The sequence below is a fragment of the Fusarium proliferatum genome, assembly GCF_900067095.1.
Source record: "Fusarium proliferatum ET1 genome assembly, contig: FPRO_scaffold003, whole genome shotgun sequence".
Classification (NCBI taxonomy): Eukaryota; Fungi; Ascomycota; class Sordariomycetes; order Hypocreales; family Nectriaceae; genus Fusarium; species Fusarium proliferatum.
In genome coordinates this window covers 848,777-871,060 of record NW_022194792.1, presented here as the reverse complement: position 1 = coordinate 871,060, position 22,284 = coordinate 848,777, and the positions used below count along the sequence as shown (strand labels likewise).

Genomic DNA, 22,284 nt, shown 5'->3' with positions numbered 1-22,284 from the left:
GGTAGCACGTTTTGAGTATATTAATAGCTCAATATCGCATGTTTTATAAGCCTATGGCTTCATCATCATAATTCAGCAGAGTATACCCTATAGAAGAATAGCATAACCGCCTGACAAAGTATAGTCAACTGAAATCTATTTAATTCGTCTTTGTTATTTTCACACTCATTCGCCATTAACCTCCGAATCGATATTCTAGACAAATGATACCCTGGGTATACGCTCAATCTATTCCGTACTGGGGCAGTACTCAGTAGAATGTAGCGGGGGAATGGACAAAGGTTTCCAGCATCAAATCTGCACGAAATTTCCTACCACTTCTTCCTGGTTCCGCTATTATTCTCTCAAGCTGGTGATCAATAAAAACTCGTTTCCGAGGCAGTATTCTCCTCTTTCTTTTTTGCCTTTTCAGAGCGGGATAGCGATTGCTGGGCTGCAATTACTATGTACCATATGCGAATAACAACAACGAATGAGAATACAATCCCGTCGGAAACAGACAAGGATCCTACTCGGGGGCCATCCGTCGACTTTCCGGTCTTCATGCCTATTGGCCGTTCAAGTCACATTCTCAACATCTCCGCTCGTCAACGCTCGTCAACAACTGACCCTTTTCCGAAGCACGAGTCGTGGGCTCGGGTATCGGCACAATAATTCGTTCAACTGTTTTCACAGTCGCAAAGTGACAGCTGCAGCCTGCCTTTATGCTATCAAAATCACATCATCAGTCCTGATTTCTATCAATTGTGAGATCAATCCCACGTTCAGAAGAACATCAGTGAGGATATTTCGGATAACGCCAAGAATGCGTGTGCTCGGTGTGCAGAAGTGCAGACCGTTCGTGGAGTTCCCCCTCATGCTAACGGATTTATCGCGGGCTTACGACAACCTCGGTGACATTACCGTGTTGGGATCAGCAAACCCATTGGTCGAGGGAGAATAACTGCACATGAGGCATGCTTGGCATAAATCATGTCGAAGTGGACAGAGAAGGTCCGTGATAAAAAGCCGCTACTTAATTTTGACCCCAAAACAAAAGATCGAGCTACTGTCTAAATCGTTGTAACAAACGAAGACTTTGCTTGACATCTCGTGATGGCATCAAGGAAGCCTATTGTTCTCCGCATTGGCGAAGACATCAAGTATAATCACGACTTTTACAACAATGTCTTTACCAAGCGATTTGACGTTGTCGCGAACGAAGAACCTGATAGAGAATCATTCATCAAGGCATTAAAAGAGAACAAGTGAGTCTTGCAGAACGCTCGTGGCCCACTGTTTGAAGAAATGCTAATAACTTGACAGATATGGCCAGTTCTCGGCGATATATCGTCCACATTTCCAAACTGGTGGTGAGATGGGCCAATGGGATGAAGAACTCATATCCCTTCTGCCACCCTCAGTACGGATATTTGCGTCAGCTGGTGCTGGTTTCAACTGGGCTGATGTCGATGCCCTCGGTCACCGCCGCATCTGGTACGCCAATGGTGCCGGCGCCAGTGATGAAGCCGTATCCGATACTGCTCTGTTCATGATCCTATCGGTATTCCGAAACTTCTGGCTTTCACAGCGCGGTGCGCGTACTTGTGATCCAGCGGAGTTCCAAAGGATGCACAAACTGATCGCAACCATTTCTTACAACCCTCGAGGTCATGTCCTCGGTATTGTTGGTCTTGGTAACATCAGCAAACTGGTTGCCCGTAAAGCAGGTTTGGCTCTGGGCATGAAGATTCACTATTATGATGTGGTTCGCTCGCCGCCAGAAGTGGAGGAGGAACTTCAAGCGACATATCATTCATCTCTCCACGAGCTACTGGGCATCGCTGATTGCATTACCCTACATACCCCGCTCAACGCTCTTACTCAAGATCTCATCAACAAAGAAGCATTTGCCGCCATGAAAGATGGCGCGAGACTAGTGAACACAGCTCGAGGGCAGATCGTTAATGAAAATGCGTTGATTGAAGCCCTCAAGAGTGGTAAGATCTCGGCTGCGGGCCTAGATGTTCATTACCACGAACCTCAAGTCTCAAAAGAACTTGCAGCTATGGATAACGTCACGCTAACTTGCCATAACGGAGGAGCTGCTATTACGACTAGAATTAATTTCGAGCTAATGGCCATGGAAAATATTCTAAGGGTAGTGGATGAGAATGGGGAGTTTTGTGGCGAGCCGACTACGGCAGTGAACCGTAAGGCCTTTGAGCAGGCTTCTTCGTAAGCTTGTTTAAATATTACAATCATCACAATAATACGTTTCTTGATTGTCATTGTTCATATACCATTGAGATTGATTCCTTGCCCTTTATGCAACTGTCTGAACACGCAAATCCGAATCAACTGACCAATGCCATCGGAGTTCATCTGTCTAGGATGACAGACACCACAAGGCATTCTAATACAAATCTTTAGATAGGCCTCGAACCACTGCTGTCGAGACTATTGTGGACTTAAGGGAGTGGCGGTGGGCGTATTCCCGGAAGCATACAGCCTTCCTGCCCGGACATCAACCCGTCTAGCAACCTGGACTTCCGTTCGATAAATCGGTCATCCATCCGACTGGCGGATCAACCACTATAACCGAGCTTGTAGCCCTGTCAAGAAAGGATCAGCCCATGGGCATGGTTATCCGCTACCCCAGGTTTACCCCAGGTCTACCCCGCAGAGACAAGAGCTTCGATCCAATGCGATGGGTTCGGTTACGAGGATATATAAGTGACTGAGAACTTATCATCAAGTCGCACTTCATTTGGTCATAGCTCTTTCATAGGTGAGCTTTTAAAGATGTTCAACAAAGTGACCGAGTTCTTCAGGCCAAAGGCCACTAGAACCTTACACTATGCTCATCTCAAAAACAACACAGATCCAACGTGGTACAAGGACTCCGGTCTGCGTAAGAATGTCTGGCACTGCGTCGGCTTCTACTTTGCGGTCTTCTACCTTGGCTTCGACGCCTCCCTCATGAATGGTCTCCAGGCGATCCCCCAATGGGAAGAATACTTCAACTATCCATCTGGAAACACTCTAGGTCTGATCTCGGCCAGTCTGTTTCTCCCAGCGATCATCACTCCCTTCGCAGCGTCGTGGATCAATGGACTTTGGGGAAGAAAGTGGTGTTTGGCTGTTGGTTCAGTGCTGTTGATCCTCGGTGCATTCCTTAACGCTTTTGCGAAGAATATCGGAACATTTATTGGTGGAAGAGTCATTATTGGTGCAGCTGGACCTTTCGGAAAGATCACCGGTATTGCACTGCTTCAGGAACTGGCGCATCCTCGTCTGAGACCATATGTTGCGACGGCGTATTACAGCAACTATTATGTCGGCCAGATCGTTGCTGCGTGGTTTTGCTATGGCACACTGTCTTGGCCAGATACCGAGTGGAGATGGCGAGCACCCTGTCTGTTCCAAGCCTTTGCCCCAGCCGTTGTCCTTGTTCATCTACTCTTCGTGCCGGAAAGCCCTCGATGGCTCATCGACCACGACCGATCCGAAGAAGCCCTCAAAGTTCTTGCCGACGAACATGCCAACGGCGATCTCAACGACGAGTTAGTTCGATACGAGTTCGACGAAATCTGCCAAGCTTTACAGTTGGAGAAAGAGAGCAACAACTCCAAATACAGCGACTTTCTCAAGACTCCAGGTAACCGACGCCGACTCCTTGTTCTTGTGACCATGGGCACAGGTTCCAACTGGGTTGGCAATGGCATCATCGCTTATTACTTGTCACCAGCCCTCAAGCTCGTTGGCATCACTTCATCCAGCGCGATCGCGGGCATCAACGGCGGCATGGCAATCTGGTCTCTTATGTGGGCTTATGCAGGAGCCATGAGTGCTGAACGCCTTGGTAGACGCACGCTTTGGATCACAGGCACGGCTGGCATGTGTGTCGCTTATACAATCATCACTGGCCTCAGCGGCTCCTTTGCCGAGAACCCATCACGTGGCGTCGGTATTGCTGTGGTGCCGATGATGTACCTCTTCAAAACTTTCTATTGCATCAGTTGGTCGCCACTACCGTTTGCTTATGGCGCTGAGATCCTGCCGTATAATCTGAGATTGAAGGGTCTGAGTATCGAATTAAGTGTTCAGAGTGTTGCGCTGGCTTTCAATCAATGGGTTAATCCTGTTGCACTTGAGGCGATTGCATGGAAATAGTAAGTCATTTGAGAACGTGCCTATATAAGCCTTGCTAACCTGAGATAGCTACATCGTTTATATTGCGGTCATCGCTATGTATCTTGTTCTTATCCTATTCTTCTTCCCAGAGACAAGGTATGTTCCTATTTACTGTTGCCCTTGAATGCCGCTGACAATCTCAGAAATATGACAATTGAGGAGGTGTCCGTCCTCTTTGACACAGGAAGAAAAGGCGATGCAGCGGCGGCTACTAGCAAGTTTCATAATAACCAGTCAAAGATGGACGATATGCTTGATGATGGAGATGATGCCGATAAAGAACCCACTGTTTCGCGAGTAGAGAGAGCGTAATCGGGCTGGCGAAAGCCATCATAAATGACGATTAGAATGAATATTGATAGCCCCTAGCAGAGTCACCTTGCTTCGACCCCGATAAGCACCATTCGCTTTGATCATCAACAGTATACGATATAATATCTCAATATCTCTCAGGTTGGTGGCTTTCCAGTATATCCTTCAGGATTAAATCGTTGATCGCTTATAACATGGGCAAAGGAGGTAGTCAAAGGTAGGCAGAACTAAGTCACGATACATGTTAGCTCATGCGGCACAGTTGCAGTTGGTGATCAAATATGGGGAGGTTGGGGATAGCAATGGGAATAACTCAACAGCGATGATCAGAAACAAAACTCAACACAAGCAGTACTCCGTGATGAATCCGGACAAGCTCATGACCTACCCCTCAACTTATATCAGTGTCATAGTATTGCACTTAGCATCAAGCGCTATTGTCCACGGGATCAATCGTTTCGTCATCAAGCATACAAAGTAAGCTTCCCCAATCATGATCCCTGTCAGAAAAGCTGCAAGGCCCTCAATCCGCCATTCCCGTGTGAATCTCTAAGCGAGCCAAGATAACGACTCTCGTATAATGCAGCAGGCGTCATGGAATGGGATGCATTGGTGGCACACTCTGCGCTGGTCACCGGCATTAATGTCTGCCGGAATAAAAAGACACCAATGAGCTTATACCACGAGATCTTACTTGCATCAAATAGCGTTCCGACCTGCATTATGATTCTTATGAGAGTTGTTAAGATGATGTCAAGGGAGAGAGATGGCAATTGTTGGCGAGGCTATTTATTTGGCTAATGTTCTCATTCGACGCCACTTTCTGGGTTCCCGAGGCTCTATCGTGCAGTCAACATCTCAACACCATCTCGGAACCCAGCTGACTTCAGCCTTATTCGAAATGCATTCTGCGATTTGGAATACACTTACCTTTTTGGCGGTGCTTATGGCAACGTCCATTTCACCGGCCGTTGCTCTTCCCAACATCCGAGTTCTGCCATTAGGCGACTCCATCACAAAAGGTACTGGCTCAACAGGCTTAGTTGGATACCGTCTCCCATTGCGACAAAAGATTTTAAAGCAAGGCGTCAAAGTCAACATGGTTGGTACACTGAAGAACGGCAACATGGTAGATGGACACCACGAGGGTCATAGTGGGAAAATGCTAGCCGACATCAATGGCTACTGGCAAAAGCCAATCCAGGCTCGTCCTAACGTCGTTCTCATCCACGCCGGCACAAACAACATGGACCAAGGAAAAGATCTCGATATCGCAGCATCCATTCTCGCAGATATCGTCGACGGGATCTTCAAAGTCGCACCAGATGTCACCATCTGTCTCGCACCAGTGATTTGGGCCAACGATAAGAAGATGCAAGCAAACACAGATAAATTCAATCCACAAGTACGGTCACTTATCTCAGCAAGGCAAAAGAAGGGAAAGCATATTCTTGAGGTGCCTATCGATATCAAAAAGGAAGATCTTGGCGATTCCAAACATCCGAATGATGATGGTTATGAGAAGATGGCGAATGCTTGGTTGAAGGCGATTTTAGAGGCTGATAAGAAGGGTTGGTTGAAGATGCCTATTAAGATGAGTCCTGAAGATGCACCGGGAACTGGGCTTGGAGCGTGAAATATGATGACGAGCAATGTATCGCAAGGACATAATGGTGACTGGGTAAGTGGATAACAGACACGCTTATTTCAAGCCGTAACTCTATCTGTACGGTATACGAAAATGGACACTGTTCTCTCATGAAAATACGTGATGATTGGTTCTGCGGAGTGGCCTGTGCTTGGCTGCGGAGCGGAGGTGCAGATAAATCCGGAGTTTAGCGTAAAAGCATAAACTCCGAAATTGTTATCACCAGACATGACATGGCGTCAGCCAGTTAGTTACATAAAAACACGGCCCACGACGCATTCATCCTTCAATCAATCACCTCAATCATCTCAAACATAAACATCATGGCAGCAAAGTCTCTCGTCGTCGGCGGAACAGGCGGTATCGGCTACGGCATCGCCTGTCGCCTCGCCGCCAACTCCCCCTCATCCACCGTCATCATCAGCGGTCGCACCGAGCCAAAGAACATTCCCCACTCAAACATCCAGTTCAAACAATTAGACGCGTCTTCGATGCGCGCCATCAAAACTTACACCGATGAACTGAAGGCATCGAAAGATCTGTTCAGTACCCTCGTTGTCTCGCAGGGCATTCTCACAACCGCTGGAAGAACAGAGACGCCTGAAGGCATCGATCGCAAGATGGCGCTTCATTACTACGGACGACAACTTCTCATTCGCGAACTTCTCCCATCTCTGACAGATGACGCCAAGGTTTTGATTGTGCTTGATAGCACCGGTGGAAGTCCTGATAAACTCAATTGGGATGATCTTGATCTCAAGAACAACTTCAGCCTCGGAAACGCAGCGGCTCACTGTTTGTCTATGACAGACGCCATGATCCAGAACTACGCAGCTGAGCAAAAAGCTGAGGGAAAGAATCGACATTTCATTCATGCGCTACCAGGTCTTGTCAATACGAACATCATGCACGGGCTCCCTTGGTATATGCGTCTCCCGTCAATTGGTCTAGCTTCTCTCGCGGGTGTTTCGCCTGACACCTGTGCTGAGTACATGCTGAACGGCGTGGATGAAGCCGTCAAGATCAAGGACAAGAATTACGCATTTGTGAGTCGGAAGGGCAAGGTTTTCGAGAAGCCGGCTTGGAGTGAGGAGCAGATCCGGAAAGTGAGAGATCATACCTGGCAGATTGTGGATGGCGCATTGGCGAAGGCTTAATTATGACAACATGGGTTTTGGGAGTTGTGTCTGCATGTCTTTTATTTGTATTATAGGTCATACCAATTTGAACGACTTGTGTTTGTTGTGAATCGCAAAGGTAGCTGCTTCAGATTCCATAAAAAGAAACCAAATCGCTGACAATGACAAAAGGGTAGGTAAGCTATGCGTCCTAGAGACAAATATGGATTGACACGTTTTAGTTACTCCAAAGACAAAAATGAAAGTTCAATAACTTGCCCCGTACTGGAATCGAACCAGTGATCTTATCATTTGTGGTAGTTTACTAGTGATACGCTTTACCACTGAGCCAACGGGGCTTTGTGTTATTGGTTGAGATCCCCCTCCGCTGGCACGCCTCATGGACGCGATTCTACGGCATGCAGCGTAATTCACACTCAAGATTCATTGTTTTTATTCTAAGTTGCTTGAAGTGAAGGGATAAGAATTATTCTATGTAGACGTCGTTTTGCTCAATATCATTCTTATTTAAACCTTGGCGACTACAACGTAAACTGTAGCTAGGTCATGTTTGTGTAGAGTTTAGTGACGGTCAGACAGCAACATCTTTTCCTCAATGTACGTTGGATACTGGCAAGCAAAAACGTGAAAACTGTTCAATAGATGTATAGACTGGCCTTTATGAACTTATAGACAATTTGTTTATCTATGTATTATAACACGTGTGCTTATGACGGCGCTGTAGCATAAACGCAAGTGCTGTCTTTATAGGCATAGGGTAGTGAGGACTGCAACGGCTAACTACGCGGCAATGCGATTCGGTTCTCGACCCAATGCATTGACACAAAAGATCTGTGTTCCAATTAGATAACATCTTACAAATGACTATCTGTTATTTTTCACGATATAGATTTTTTTCTGAGATGACTCTCGAGCGAACCCTCGTCGCCATGCATCATCTAGATCGAGAGCTTGAGCCATTAAAATCACAAGCAACACCTTCGGCAGACAGTGGAGCCCACCGCGGAACAATGGCTCGATCTCTGCAGATTGATACGCATCTTCCGCGAGATCCTTGCCTCGTCATCTTATCAATCAGTGCATCACCGACCTCGGATCAGTTGCCAAGCCGGTTATCACGGCTCGGTTCATCCATCATTGGCTCCGAGAGACGAGCTTCCCTTTTAGGTCATGGGCCCGCATCCAAGGGTCGTTTAGTCTGCAGATCTTGCTATTAGAGCACTAACACGTTAGCACGTAATCTAGGTGGGTACATGTTAATCAATTATTATCGGGTGATAATCAACTCATCGCCAAAAATGCATCTGCACAAACATGAAAATTCTTGCAGGTCCATCGCCATCCATTGGACTAACCCATGCATCAACCCTCACAACCGTTTGTCATAGCGTGGGGAGCACTCGCCATCATCACCGGCTCAAGCACCAATTTTGCATCCCTGGGAAAGCCTGCCCACGGAGCTTTCTCAGTGCGAATGACGAGTAGAGAGAGGCTTTTTATATGCTTAATACCTCAGATCCTCCTCTTTCCACGATGTCTCCTCCCTCATCTCACGCATCGCCAGGGGAGCTACGACCACTGCTGCAGAACATGGATATCGACAAGAAAAACCCCGATATAGAAGCTGGCAGGGAGTCGCCCACCATCGAACCAACACTGGCGACCAACAACGTCGATGCTAAGTCTAACGATTACGAGAACCGAAATGTCGGTACTTTGAACCGCAGGCTCAAGTCTAGGCATGTCCAGTTCCTTGCTTTGTCTGGTGCTATTGGCACGGGCCTTTTTGTTGGTAGTGGTCAGGTTCTGTCACTTGCTGGACCCCTCTCGGCATTTTTGGCGTACACTATCACGGGCTTCAACATCTACTGTGTGTTGAATAGTGTTGGTGAGATGGCATCATGGCTACCCATCCCCGGCCCCGTCCCTATCTTTGCAGCCCGCTTCGTTGACCCTGCTCTTGGTTTTGCCCTGGCTTGGAACTATTGGTACCAATTTGCTATTGGTGTTCCGATTGAGGTCACTGTCTCGGCGGTCATCGTCAATTACTGGCATCATAACATCCCCCAAGTCGCATTGATCACACTCTTCTACTTCACCATGGTCATTCTCAACTGCCTGCCTGTTCGTATATACGGAGAAGCCGAGTTTGTCTTCGGAGCTATCAAGTTATTGACTATCGTCGGTCTTATCATCCTCATGTTCATCATCACTGTCGGCGGTGGTCCAAGTGGAGAGGCAATCGGCTTCCGCTATTGGCATCATCCCGGTCCCATGAATGAGTACCTCAAAGATGGTGCTCTCGGTCGATTCCTCGCCTTTGTCAAGGTCTTCATCACTGCGACGTTCTCCTACGGTGGTAGCGAAATGGTTGTCATGGCATCCGGCGAAACTGAGAACCCTCGCCGCAACATTCCCAAGGCCATACGTCGTGTCTTTTGGAGAATCGCCATCTTCTATGTCCTATCTATCTTCCTCGTTGGTCTTTGCGTCTCATCCAAAGACCCCAACCTTCTCAACGCCATCAACAAGTCTGCTCCCGGCGCCGCCCAAAGTCCTTTCGTCATTGCCATCCGCAATAGCGGCATCAAGATTCTTCCATCAATCATCAACGCAGTCATCCTTACATCGGCTTGGTCTTCCGGCAATTCTCTCTTCTACGCCGCCACGCGAGTACTTTATGCCGCTGCGCTCGATGGTAAAGCACCTCGCATTCTGACCTGGGAAAGATTCGGTGTTCCGTATCTCTGTGTTGGTGTCACCACTATCTTTGGGCTACTCGTGTATCTCAACGTTAGCAATAGCGGCTCCGAGGTCTTTTTCTGGTTAAGCAACCTCAGCGGTGTCGGAGCGCTCATCATTTGGGCGAGTGTCTCCTTCACTTACCTCCGCTTCTACTACTGCCTCAGCCACCATGGTATCGACCGGAATACTCTGCCATTTAAATCACCTTTCCAACCATTCCTGGCCTACTTCTCCTTCTGCTTCTGTACCATCGTCGCAGTATTCAACGGCTTCGATGCCTTCTTCCCAGGGCGTTTCAGCGCAAAGACATTCCTGCCCCCATACATCAACATTCCCATTTTTCTTGTGTTGATCTTCGGATACAAGTGGATCAAGAATTCTAAGTATGTCAAGTACTCTGAGATGGATATTTGGTCTGGCAAAGCAGAGATTGATCGCCTGGAACACACTTGGCCGATTGTCCAACCAAGAAACTGGCTTGAGCGTATATGGTTCTGGATTGCTTGAGAGCCTCGTTATAAGTTATGAAAAATGGCGGTCGTTTGTTTTGTAGTAGTGCTCTGGATGTACGAAAAGTTTAGACCGATGCTTATGATAAATTTGAACTAAGTTTACTGGAGCTTCTACACCAGCACAGGACATACTCGAGCGCTGCATTTAAGTATGAGGAAGTAAAATATTTCTCTTCTACCGTGATAGCAACCAAACAGCAGCCGGCCGAGCTTAAACTCCATTGGAGAACTCCATACAACGACTGAAACTGTCTCTCAACTTACCTTATGTGCCACTAGTCGTAGAAATGTACATAGATTGATCAGTTTCTTAGGAGAGTGTGCGCGTTCCATGCAACCTTGGGTCCACGTTTGACACGTTCGTAGTGATGCTCCTGAATAAGTACCTTGACGTTCCTCGCAACTGAGCCACGGACTTGAAGTCGAGGTCTCAAGGAGTCAAGCGATAGGAAGTAGGCTGCCAATCCAGCAACGGCGGGTGTAGCTATGAATGTCAGTCGAGCCCTAGCCGATAGAGGATGATAACTTACAGAATGATGTTCCAGTTGGCTCTTCGCCGGCCTGGTAAGCTGATGTGCCGCTCATAGCAGCGCACTTGACGGCGACTCCAGGTGCAGTGGTCGTCACGAGAGGACCGCCTTGGGAGAAGAAAGCAAGTTTCCCTTCGTTATCGACAGCTCCAGTAACAATGATAGGAGTTCGGTCGGCGAAAAGCGATGGGTATGAGTGGACATCAATATTACTCTGACCATTGTTAGTGTACAAATCACGGTTAGCATACTGCCCATGAACTTACGCCCTCATTTCCCGAAGAGCTGACGACAACAACATCAAGAGCCTCCAAGTTCTTCAAGAGACTCAACAGGACGACTCCGAAATACGATTCTCCACGATCGATACGCCAAGCAATCGCTATCATATTAGCAGTGAGCGCAGCCTTGAGTGTATGCCGGGAACTTACTAGCTTTTGAGTAGCTTACAACAGCCTTTCCTTGCAGTCTATTTTGCTGAACATCCAAGATGACTGCCTGCCAGGCCTTGAGCATGGACCAAGAAGTTAACTGGAGCTTGACAGCAACAAGATCCGCTCTCGGCGCAACTCCAACCGTGCTGCCAAGTGCCTTGGATGCGCAGCAGGAGCCGTGGCCGTCGGGGTCATTCTCACCGGAGACGCCCCTGGAGAAGATCCACCTTTTCCTGCCAGGAGATGAAGTGAATTCCTGTGTCGAAGCTAGTCAGTCGTGTAATCACATAGTCAAGCTGGCGGCGGCTTACCTTGTGTCTGAGGTTGAAGCCTTCATCCAGGACATAGATAGTGACGCCTTGGCCGGCTTTCTCATCATAAGTGTAGCCAGAAGGCTTTTTTCCCGGAGCAGTGGAGAACATCTGAAGCTCAGGCTGAGCCTTCTTGTCGGTCTTGAAAGCACGTTTGGTAATGCCGGATGGCTTCGCCGGGCTCTTCAGTGGTGCATCAGGAGCAACTGATCCGATCTTGTTTACCCCGTTAATGTTGACCTCTGATTAGTGATACTGTACTTACAATACTGTTTTTGTTAATAGCAGCAACCTGGCTTGCGCTCAGTGTGGCGTACCAAGCTAGAAGCTTGCCGTTCATATTGGTGAGAGTGTCCAGTTTAGTCTTGCCGGCCTGCGACTGAAGGCTTTTGGTGAATGCTTCGATATCTTTCTTGACTGCATTGGCTTTTGGGTAGATAAGGTAGTTGGAAGAGCCACCAACAGCTCGGCCCTCAATGGTTGATGAGTCCAAACTTGGCTCGAGACTTGCATCTCTCGCTACCAACTCGTAGTCCGCCACCGGAGATGTAGCAGCTGAAGTGACTAGGGCTAGGCCTATGAACTTGAAAAGAGTGAATTTCATGTTGATATTAAGTAAAGAGCGTATGGTAAGGAGTGAATGTGAAATGAATATGTTGTAGTTGTTAATTGAGAAGACATCCTGATGGTGTTATATAGATCTTCTGATCAGCAACTGCCGATATCAGATCTCGAATCCATTGCAAACGCATAAACTGGTCGAGTTCTAGACTCATGAGATCCAGGAATAGATTTGCCGACCACTATGGGAAGTAGAGTTTTGAGGCTATCCTAGCTGAAGTCGTCAGCGTTCACTTGGAGTCGACGCTTGGAAGCGCATTTACAGTTTTTGACAAGATCCCTGCCTCCGATCTGGTTGGACTGCGAAGATCCTCTGGCAGAATTTAAGGTTTCTCCTTAATATCGATCGAAACGGGTCAATCCACTGTTCCTATATTGAGGCTATAGCTGGTAGACAAGTTGCTTTCCAAAGTAGTTAGATCCTCAACTAACATCAATCCGCCTACTTTGATCTGAGACTGGTCGTGGTTCAATATGTGATCAATGCATATCTGGAAGCCCCGGGACTGAAGACACTGCTTCTAGAAAGTGATATTCGCCAACCTGTTTCTGAAACAAAGTCTGAAATTATCGGTCCGACGCCAAAAGTCTGTCCTTTGGACCTTCACAGTTCAGCAGTGGCACATTATTGGACAGGATGACGGCAATTTCCGTACACTGTTATGCTTTGGAGATAGAAGTGGAAACTCGTAAGACCCTGGCTACTGGAGGAACTAAAACCCAGGATATCGATTCTAAGCGACAAAAAGACTTGGGTAAGTACGTCGAAAATTTAGGATACCTTTTGCTGATTTAATTTGGACACCCTATATCAAGATCTGATATTTTCTTGCTACCTAAACCCGAGGAGAAAAGAAGAACTGCCCATCTTCGTTGATATTCGGCAGAAGCCTCTTTCATCTATCCGGATGTGAAACAGTCTTCCACCAATAACAAGTCCTGGCGCCATGCTCAACACTCTTGCTCTCAGTATGTAGTTAGAGGTGAGCACTAAATAAAGTCATAGACTGTCATGTTATACGGTTCCAATCCTGAGAACAAGTCTAGTCTAGTTCCACCCCGAGTAACAACCATTGTTTCTGCTACTCTCGACATCCTTCTCACCCCTCTCACTTTTCGCCTCCTTAACCAGCCTATCCCTCCAAACCTGGACATCCTTCTGCACGACCCAACGCAACAATGCAATGGTAGGTAGCATAGCGACGTACTAATAGATATTAAAAAGAGTCTAGCTAGCTGATAACTCATTGTTAATGGACAGAATAGATGCCGCTACGGTGCAAGGCACAGAGACTGTGGCGATCTTTGCGAGCTGCCCAGGGATAGCTGTACTATTAGCTGCTGCAGCCTTCTCGTTGGCATCTTTTGTCTGTGTGCAAGAATCGTATGCTTGGATCATTGCTGCGAATGATTTATTCATTGCTGCTCGTTAGGCCTACCTCGTCATGTTATCAGAGATAAGCTCATCCAGGACCTTCATGTGATCTTGAAGATGGCTCCAGCGTCGTGACTCTTGTGAGATTTGGATGCGGGATCTTTCAATGGTCTATGAGGCTAAGTGGCGAGCATCATCGCAGCGGAAGACCGCATACTTTGCGTTTCCACGAGCAACGATGTCCACAAGGTCTGGTTGATGGCTTGATATGTCTCGTTGGGATATCATAAGCTTGAACTATCAATCAACAATGTCTGGTTGAGATTCTAGTTGGCTACGGGCCTATAAGGTTAACCTTTAGGCTACAAGCACATGTGATAAATGAGAAAAGGATATTATTTTCTCCAATATAAGCTTTTCCCCAGAAGCTTTTCTTGCAGATATAAATTAAGCCAGATTTCCCTTCTCCAAAAAGTTTTTCAATTCACCTTCCTCTTCCAGCAATCTCTCATACCAACTCAACCATGCATCTTCTCAACTTGTTCATCGCCGTGTTGGCGCCAGCGACTCTCATCGATGGCCTTCCCACCCAAGACACACATGAACAAAGCAACATCGCCACCCGAAACAACACTTTCGTGTCACATGTTCGTGTCAAGCGTGATGTTCCGCTGACCGCTCGAGACATCGAAGAAGCTGATCAACATGGCGTAGATCTCAACAAGAGTAAGTCATACCGAGACGAGCCGTACATGAGCTTCCCCTCTTTGAGGGGGCTTAATGTGCTTTTGACTCTGTTTATTTGCGCCACGTGTGACTTTATCAGTGGGTATACTGCTAATAAGCTTACCGATCAAGTGATCAAAAAAGCATACTATTCTGATTTTAATTGAGACTTATCTTTATTAAGGCTATATACATATTACCTTCCAAAAGATAAAGCTAATTACATTGGCTTGATATTTCTCGTTAAGATGTCATAAGCTTTAAGTATCAATCAACCGTACATGAGCCTTGACTGACCCTGAGCGTTTTTAGTGTACAAACACTCCATCCTAAAGCACTCTAATGGCAGTGAATACTCTATCTGGGTCCATAACTCATTCGACCCTGATGTCAAGGATGACGAAAAGAGTGCAGATGACGTCTCCGATTTGGGGAAGCGAAGCTGGGAGGAGCAAGCATACGCGAAAGACAGAATGCCCAACAGGTTCGAATTTGATGACCACACGGATACATGCGCAAAATCAGACTTCAAAAAGAAAACAAACAATCGCTCGCCATTCGCGAACGGAGCTGATGCCCTTATTGACTGGACTGTGAAACATAAGGGTGGCTGGAGAATTGGAGCTACGGACTCTTACTACAGCACCGATATTCTGATCGGGGGCACCAACATGGGTGCCAATATGAGGTTCTCAGTCCGAAAGGAACCCGGGCGTATTGTTATTCTGGGGACGAAGGATGTCGGGGACGCCGTAGTTGGGGCCTACAACAAATTCAAGCAGGATATCAAGGGTGTGGCGCGTATGGCTGGCAAGGGAAAGATGAAATGCTGGGATGGGAACAACGGCAAGAACATGCTTCATTGGGAAATTGACCGAAGTGATCGGGAGATCGAGTTCGAAAGTGCGACAAAGGAACAACCAAACCCTAAGCCAACACAGCAGCACCAGGAGCCAGAGTACCAGCCAGAAGCCGCTCCCAAGACAGTCTACTATCCCGTCCCCGTTTCCCTACAGACAATTTACCCTCCCCCTCCGTTTCGACCGCCACTTTACACTCCTGCACAAGCGCCGGGTCCAGAGCCAACAACAGCACCAAAATCACCACCACTGGTATATCCAGCACCACAATCACCACCTCTGGTATATCCAGCACCAAAATCATCACTATCAGTATCGCCAGCAACAATAACTAAAGTATCGCAGTCAATCTCACCGGGAGTATATCAACCAGGAGAGGGTCCTACAGGATTTCCTGAGTCATTCTTTATAGATTAACTGCAACCTAAAGGTTAACCTTATAGGTCGCAATCATCCCGTAGTTATAATAACATACAATAATAATAATTTTTATTATTGTATTACTAGTATCTATGTCTTATATTACTATATATAGATATGGGATTTTAATTAATTATATTCCTTTTTTTACTTAATTGATTTTTAGCCTAACTATACACCGTATTCTCCCTACGCAGTAAAGGCTCAATCTTTAGCAGTAGATCCAATTTCAGTCAGGGTCCTTTTGATTCCTGACATTTTATGCATATGCGCCAGTAAAATAGACGAATCTGATCTCCAAAGTCCATAATTCAGCATGTAACAAACATAACATGGTCCCATTTTACACAAAGGAACCCCCATTGGCCCCAATGACCTGCCCAGACACCCAGGAACTGGTTGGACCAGCAAGAAAGGCAGCCAAAGCAGCAATTTCCTCAGGCTTCCCCAAGCGACCAAGAGGGCTAAAGCCGGCGATGGTATCGATAAGTTCCTGCGATTTTCCCTGGAAGAACATTTCTGTGGCTGTCGGACCAGGGGCGATGGCATTGACAGTGATGCCCTTGGGTCCGAGGTCTTTGGCGAGAATTCGTGTCATCTGCTCAACGGAGCCTTTCGAGGATGCATAAAGAAGATAGCGAGGCGCGACTTGAGATTGGTGAAGAACACCGCTTGACACGAGGATGACTCGGCCATCTCGTGGCATGTGCTTAACTGCTTTCTGATGGTTGTTAGTGGAACTGTGGCCAGACGAGCCAGAGCAGAAGACTTACTTGAACAAGGAAGTAAGGTCCCTTGACATTCAAATTAAAGGCCTTGTCGAAGTCTTCCTCTGTTGTGCTGTCCAGATCATTCATAGGGGCGCATGCAGCATTTGCCATTACGCAATCGATCTTGCCGAACTTCTCAACCGTCGCTTGCACAAGTTTCTCAATCTCAGAGATGTTCGAGACATCAGCTTTGAAAGCAAGAGCCCTCTCAGAACCTATTTTGCTGACAAGCTCTTCCGCGGGTTTGTTATCGCTGGAGTAGTTGATGACAACATTCGCACCGTCGGCTACAACACGCTCTACGACGGCTTTGCCTATTCCCTTGGAGCCGCCTGTGACCAGAACAACTTTTTTGTTAAGAGACATAGCGTTGTGTGGCAAGATTTGAGTGTAGTTGATGGATGGAAGTGATGGCAGGATAAGTCGTGTAAAACTTGGAGACCAAGGACGAGTGCTCAGATATATAGCAAAATGTTGTTACCAAGCACCTCGTCCTTTCAAACCTGTGGCATACCTGAAACTGGTTGCTGGCCAGGAAAGAATTAGGTGTCGGTGTAGAGATACCGGAGATACGAGGATTCGCCCATTTGCTCGTCGCCCTCGTCGCAAGTGTTAACAAAAACCGGACTGTCGCTCTTAGGTCAATGGTCGGACGGTCTGGAGGTAACGGCTTGACCCGCCTTGGGTCAGCACTAGCGCATGCAGGGACATTTAGTGTATATACTCGATGAGGAATAGCGTTCATGAAGAGGAAGCCTTACCGATGGTGATGACGCTTACATCTCTGAGATGGAACACAGGCTTCATGGAGTGACTCCGAAACTGCCGGGGGCGAGTGAGGACCATGCCTGGGTTTGCTTTCGTATTTGGCCGAACCGCTTGAATGGCAATCTCTTCATGCTATTGGTGGAGGAGCTGCTAATAGTCTTGTTGATTTATCCACATATAGTCCCAAGCATCGTCGACCATGTTGTCCTACCCCAATTCCAAGACATCTCGTCCGCGACATCTTTGACATCACGCCACGCCCTTCTGGCTGTAGCATCGCATGCGACAGAAGACCACAAGATGGGCACAAGTGATTCTTTCTTGACCATATCCCAATCCCTGATGTCCCCAGCGAGTCCGTGCTTCTGTTCTACCAAACCGAGGAATCCAACGAACCACTCTCTGAGCTGGGACCCAACCTGTTCCGTACAAAGGATCCCCAACATGCCGAGCCATATCAAGAGGTGAGACAATCCTAGATGGGTTGCTCGATCCTTATACAGGATGAGCTGTGCCTGTAACCTCTGCGCAGCATGATGGTAAGGGGGCGCGTAGGAGATTGGGCATGTGACGCCCAATGAGAATACCAGCAAAGCTGTCTGAATGATCTCGTTGATCCAGTGGTCTGCAGTGGTTGTTGATGACGTGTCTATTTGCTCTAGCTTCTTGCCATCGTACCCGTCTGGGAGAGTTGCGAGAAGACGCTGTTGGATGAGATCCCTGTGGGCAGCTAGAAGAGAAAGATCAGGGTTTGTTAAGGTGTTGTGATGATATGCCTCAATAACCTTGACCCATATCCTCATGTCGTAGATAACTTCTCTGATATCAACTGATAGTCCAAGCACATCCAGCCTGTCAATGATATGCGATCCTTCGTCGATTGGAGAATGATTGGAGAAGTCAGAAGCATAACCGAAGAACTTGGCCCTCTCATGGGTCTCCTTGACACGGCCGTAAAGCTGAGACACTGGAAGGTGAGGTTTGACAAGCATTTGCGTGGCGCGTACAAGATCCATGTAGTTGAAGGAAGCTTGGAAGCCCGCATACTTGACATTGTGAATACCGCCTTTCAAGTCTACCAGATTCATCAAAGCCCTTGCATGCGAATCGATGAGAAGTCTGCTTCCAAAGACGTGGATCCAAGAGAGCTCCGCTAGTGGCGGATTGAACGCCTTTTTCGTGATGCCGTTTCCATCGTCTGGTGACATCTCAGGACCACACAGACTGAGGATAGCATAAAGAGTCTGCTCAGGTATCTGTGCAACGGGTTTCGTGATGTCTTTGGAGATATGCGCAATGGCTTGGTTGTAGTGTAGTAAGCTTTGCTTATCCGTAACCCGCGAATTTCTCTTGAACGCAAGGTTCACAGCAGCTTGCCACAGACAAGCATGCACCAATGCTGGACCTTGAGCAACAAGGGTGTTGTAATCAAGTGCAAATGGTGGGATATGAAACGCGGCTGACCCGATCTCGAAGCCTGGCCAGAAAGATTGTGTGCAATAGTGAAGCAGCATTTTGGTGTGCGGATCCACTATCCTGTCGGGGATAATGCACATGCTGAGCTGACCAGAGGTAAGCAGAAGCTGTCTGTCATTTCTCTTGGTTCTCCTCTCCACCATCGTCATACCCTCACTGACCCTGTGTAGTTCGAGGTCTTCTTGGTCTGATGACAGTTTGTTGCTGGCTCTTTTACTTCGATGCATGGATTTGGCGAGATGTGACCTGGCACTCGATTGTCGGAGCTCAACCTCGCGGCGGCTGTTGGGTTCTGGTGTTATCGCAGGTAGGAAATGGAAGGAAATTTGTTTCCTCACGCTCGAGTCAGATTTCGCATTCATGTTGTTCCATCTGAATCACAAAACTGACCTAGTTTCATGGGTGCTTCTTGGTTTATCTGCACTGCTTACATCAAGGCGGGATTGGGATGAGGGGATCGTCATCGATGGAACCTAAGATGAGTTTGGCTGACTAAGACGGTAAGTACCGGATACAATCCCTGCCAACCATCTGACACTGGCTTAGAAGTACACTCTACTTGCTATCTGAGCGGATTTGACAAGCCGGATTCACTATAAGTCAATAGATCTTCTTTCAGCAATGCGTAATACTTGTAGTACTTTTGATCGCCTGGCTCGTGATGCTTGCGTCTATAGTCTATGCTGTATTTGCACTCGTCAAAGAGAGAACATCCCGTTTAGGAAGCGGTATTTGGGACTATGTGAGTTGAAGGTTGAGATTGGGTGGTTAAACCTACGACAATACAACACAAAACGCCATCAGTTCGCTATCCGACACCGTTTCCTAGGTGAGTCATCCACAGGCTTTGTTTGTGACTAAGTTTGAGCTTGTGACGCGTTCAGGGGAAGTCCAGAAATATCACAAAGAAGGTCAAAGGTAATATTCGTAGAGCTACTATACTACTTGTTTCATCCGGTAAATCGTACCAAACATTCATCCCATGTTCATATCTTTATATCAGGGGTGTGCACTCGCTGTTCGGCGTCCAACTTGAGTTCTGGCAGTGTTCGCGGTCAGTTGCCTCTCACAATACGTATTGCCCTGTGATTCATGCTCCAGTAGTCCCAGTTCTACGTGAACAAAGGCTAAGCAATAGGTTTTGGTTCCCACTGTCAGTTGCAGGCAAACGGCTTCTGCCATTCACCTGTGGTCCCGCTTTTCGTGATGCCGTGCAGAGTTGCGCTAACACTAGAACTCGCAGTAGAAGAGTGAAGTCCTGACGCTCCAGACTCTTCTGCTCACACTAGCCTCCTGAGAATCTGCCAGTGCCAAATCATCACGCGCGAGTGCCTGGTGTATCCTGTTTGTATCCTTTGCTGTTACTCCTCTTCATTCTTTACCATCTTTCCTCTCTTCAAACTTCCCTTTCTACATCAAACCTTCATCTAACCTCTCCTAAACCTTCACATAACCTTACCTAAACCTTCAACTATCCCGAGACCAGCACATCATCACTGCGTGAGGCCCCGCATTCAACACAGAACCTCTAGCCTTCAAACTTTGCGCAAAAGTCTTGCTTCCCGAGCACCAGGATCGGGTCCGGACAACATGACTTTGGTGCCCTATAGCAAGCAGCAGTTAGATGACTGCATCCTCATGCCTCTTGATAAGCCAACTGACACGTTCCATCCATTCAAAAATCTCCCTCTTGAAATGCGCCTTGATATCTGGGAGTCCGCACTGTCGAACTATCGACACATCAAGGTCCTTGTTGCTGATAGGGGCCTTTGGGAGTTCTCAGCCTGGAACTGTCATCACAAAGAAACCTCATTTGTCGACCATAGCGACGAAAAGCCATACGAAATCTTCGTCAAGAAGGGTTCGACGTACCACCCGCTTCTACACACAACATCGGAGTCGCGCCGTGCCGCCAGAAACTTCTACCGTGTGCAGCTCCCGTGTCGAAGACTCGGTCCTGACGGAAGCAGCGAGGGCACCCTATTCCTCTGCCCTGAATTGGATACGATCCACATCGAAACGAACTACTTGTCACTTATGCATTTCGAGAAGTTTGCTGATGCTGTTTTCGCCGCAGACAAGCAAAATGTTGGCCTCGTCAACTTGGCCCTCGACTGTGAACTCCGCCACGACGAGGACGAGTTTCGCATCTCTGACAGCGAGCGTCTTCTTTTCATCGAGGCAATTCGTCGACTCGAGGTCCTCACCTTTGTTGGGCTCGTACCCAACAAATGTACCCAGCTTTTGACGTACGGAAGTGACCTGCGGGTCATTAACGAATCGCCTCGCCTCCTCGCCAAACGTGTACAAACCGATGAATACGACAAAGGCTCCTTCAACTATAAATCGGGATTGTATGAAAACGAACTCACAGCCGTCCACATCGGCAACAAGGACCCTCGTCGTGGGTATTATTCCTTCTGCAATCTGATGCAGATACTCGACATCCCTGAAGGTGTCTACAAGGCCAAAGAGCAATTCATGCTCACCTACAACTGTGAGCCGCATTGCGTTTGCATCAACGGCGATCTGGATGAGCAGAGAGGCGTCTACAACAATACACAGCGGGAGTACCAAGAGTACAACCAGGAGCCTCCCGCCATTGGATTTTGGCTTTTCCCTCTCAGCGCCATCGGACCGTTCTACCTCGACGACCTCCGCCCCCGGAATGGGCTTCCATTGGACCCCGAAGCGGACATTGAGGTGAAAGACCGAGTCATCGACCTCAGTGACTGTTTTTCTAGCTTTTGCTTTTTTCATCCGGCCTACTAGGGCCGCTGGGGTGTTAAAATAAATTCAGCAAAAGGTATCCTAAGCTTATCCTAAACTTATGGTCAGCTTATGCTGACTTACCTAAGTCTTTTTGCAATTTGAGATCGAGGTGTCGGACTTTCTTTCCTCTCTGAGGGATTCACTGGATTTAAAATCGTCTGACCCCTGGATTGAGCACAAATGGATATGGAATGCAAGGGCGGAGTTTTGATCGTCATAAAGACGTTTCGTATTGTATTGTAGTGTAGCAGGCTTGACTGCCCAATCCCAACTCTCAACTCACATAGTGTCCCCCAAATACATGCATCTCCTTATCCCATTCAGACCAAATTTAACTGCCATGCGGATCCCTCAACACCCAGACCATACAACGAGACCGTTGCTGAAATCTGTTGATCCCTCCGCAGCAAGTAGGCGGCTCTACAGAGAGTAAGCGGAGGTGGCTTCTCGGATGGTCAAACAATCATGCAGCGATTTCGACTTACAACAAATAAACAAGAAGCTACAGAATCCACCAAGCATATCAGACAGCTGGTTAACTCCATCCCCGTTCTTTTGAGTCACCTCAAATTGATTTTCACAGCTGAGGAAGGGAATACTGACCATGGGATGTATGATTGAACAGGTATTGCGACATGAGATCCCAACTCGTGTAAAGCCCGAAGGGACTAGTCCCTGAAATTTGTTAA

At 47.5% G+C, this 22,284-nt stretch overlaps 10 protein-coding genes and 1 non-coding gene across 11 annotated transcripts; 7 read left to right on the top strand and 4 right to left on the bottom strand.

Annotated features, from left to right (window-relative positions):
• Nucleotides 1-1,095: 1,095 nt before the first annotated feature.
• On the top strand, nucleotides 1,096-2,221 carry FPRO_06862 (uncharacterized protein; the record flags this gene model as incomplete). Its single annotated transcript, XM_031228178.1, has 2 exons — nucleotides 1,096-1,247; nucleotides 1,306-2,221. The coding sequence occupies 2 exons, from the start codon at nucleotides 1,096-1,098 to the stop codon at nucleotides 2,219-2,221; spliced, it is 1,068 nt and encodes a 355-aa protein (XP_031078540.1).
• Nucleotides 2,222-2,784: 563 nt separating this feature from the next.
• FPRO_06863 (uncharacterized protein) lies at nucleotides 2,785-4,488 on the top strand (the record flags this gene model as incomplete). The annotated part of the gene is made up of 3 exons (XM_031228177.1): nucleotides 2,785-4,154; nucleotides 4,204-4,272; nucleotides 4,320-4,488. The coding sequence occupies 3 exons, from the start codon at nucleotides 2,785-2,787 to the stop codon at nucleotides 4,486-4,488; spliced, it is 1,608 nt and encodes a 535-aa protein (XP_031078539.1).
• A 901-nt stretch (nucleotides 4,489-5,389) lies between these two features.
• Nucleotides 5,390-6,124, top strand: FPRO_06864 (uncharacterized protein; the record flags this gene model as incomplete). Its single annotated transcript, XM_031228176.1, has 1 exon — nucleotides 5,390-6,124. One exon carries the CDS (start codon nucleotides 5,390-5,392, stop codon nucleotides 6,122-6,124), a length of 735 nt encoding a protein of 244 aa, XP_031078538.1.
• Nucleotides 6,125-6,459: 335 nt separating this feature from the next.
• Nucleotides 6,460-7,293, top strand: FPRO_06865 (uncharacterized protein; the record flags this gene model as incomplete). The annotated part of the gene is made up of 1 exon (XM_031228175.1): nucleotides 6,460-7,293. The coding sequence occupies one exon, from the start codon at nucleotides 6,460-6,462 to the stop codon at nucleotides 7,291-7,293; it is 834 nt and encodes a 277-aa protein (XP_031078537.1).
• Nucleotides 7,294-7,530: 237 nt separating this feature from the next.
• On the bottom strand, nucleotides 7,531-7,613 carry tRNA. The gene is given in 2 exon segments: nucleotides 7,531-7,566; nucleotides 7,578-7,613. It is a non-coding gene; the product is annotated as a tRNA-Thr (tRNA).
• A 1,195-nt stretch (nucleotides 7,614-8,808) lies between these two features.
• On the top strand, nucleotides 8,809-10,527 carry FPRO_06866 (putative amino acid transporters; the record flags this gene model as incomplete). The annotated part of the gene is made up of 1 exon (XM_031228174.1): nucleotides 8,809-10,527. One exon carries the CDS (start codon nucleotides 8,809-8,811, stop codon nucleotides 10,525-10,527), a length of 1,719 nt encoding a protein of 572 aa, XP_031078536.1.
• A 307-nt stretch (nucleotides 10,528-10,834) lies between these two features.
• On the bottom strand, nucleotides 10,835-12,411 carry FPRO_06867 (uncharacterized protein; the record flags this gene model as incomplete). Its single annotated transcript, XM_031228172.1, has 6 exons — nucleotides 10,835-11,016; nucleotides 11,063-11,276; nucleotides 11,329-11,444; nucleotides 11,494-11,752; nucleotides 11,808-12,023; nucleotides 12,073-12,411. The coding sequence occupies 6 exons, from the start codon at nucleotides 12,409-12,411 to the stop codon at nucleotides 10,835-10,837; spliced, it is 1,326 nt and encodes a 441-aa protein (XP_031078535.1).
• Nucleotides 12,412-14,327: 1,916 nt separating this feature from the next.
• FPRO_06868 (uncharacterized protein) lies at nucleotides 14,328-15,806 on the top strand (the record flags this gene model as incomplete). Its single annotated transcript, XM_031228171.1, has 2 exons — nucleotides 14,328-14,529; nucleotides 14,842-15,806. The coding sequence occupies 2 exons, from the start codon at nucleotides 14,328-14,330 to the stop codon at nucleotides 15,804-15,806; spliced, it is 1,167 nt and encodes a 388-aa protein (XP_031078534.1).
• A 346-nt stretch (nucleotides 15,807-16,152) lies between these two features.
• On the bottom strand, nucleotides 16,153-16,945 carry FPRO_06869 (putative tetrahydroxynaphthalene reductase; the record flags this gene model as incomplete). The annotated part of the gene is made up of 2 exons (XM_031228170.1): nucleotides 16,153-16,530; nucleotides 16,583-16,945. The coding sequence occupies 2 exons, from the start codon at nucleotides 16,943-16,945 to the stop codon at nucleotides 16,153-16,155; spliced, it is 741 nt and encodes a 246-aa protein (XP_031078533.1).
• Nucleotides 16,946-17,514: 569 nt separating this feature from the next.
• Nucleotides 17,515-19,185, bottom strand: FPRO_06870 (uncharacterized protein; the record flags this gene model as incomplete). The annotated part of the gene is made up of 1 exon (XM_031228169.1): nucleotides 17,515-19,185. The coding sequence occupies one exon, from the start codon at nucleotides 19,183-19,185 to the stop codon at nucleotides 17,515-17,517; it is 1,671 nt and encodes a 556-aa protein (XP_031078532.1).
• Nucleotides 19,186-20,413: 1,228 nt separating this feature from the next.
• On the top strand, nucleotides 20,414-21,595 carry FPRO_06871 (uncharacterized protein; the record flags this gene model as incomplete). Its single annotated transcript, XM_031228168.1, has 1 exon — nucleotides 20,414-21,595. The coding sequence occupies one exon, from the start codon at nucleotides 20,414-20,416 to the stop codon at nucleotides 21,593-21,595; it is 1,182 nt and encodes a 393-aa protein (XP_031078531.1).
• Nucleotides 21,596-22,284: the final 689 nt, after the last annotated feature.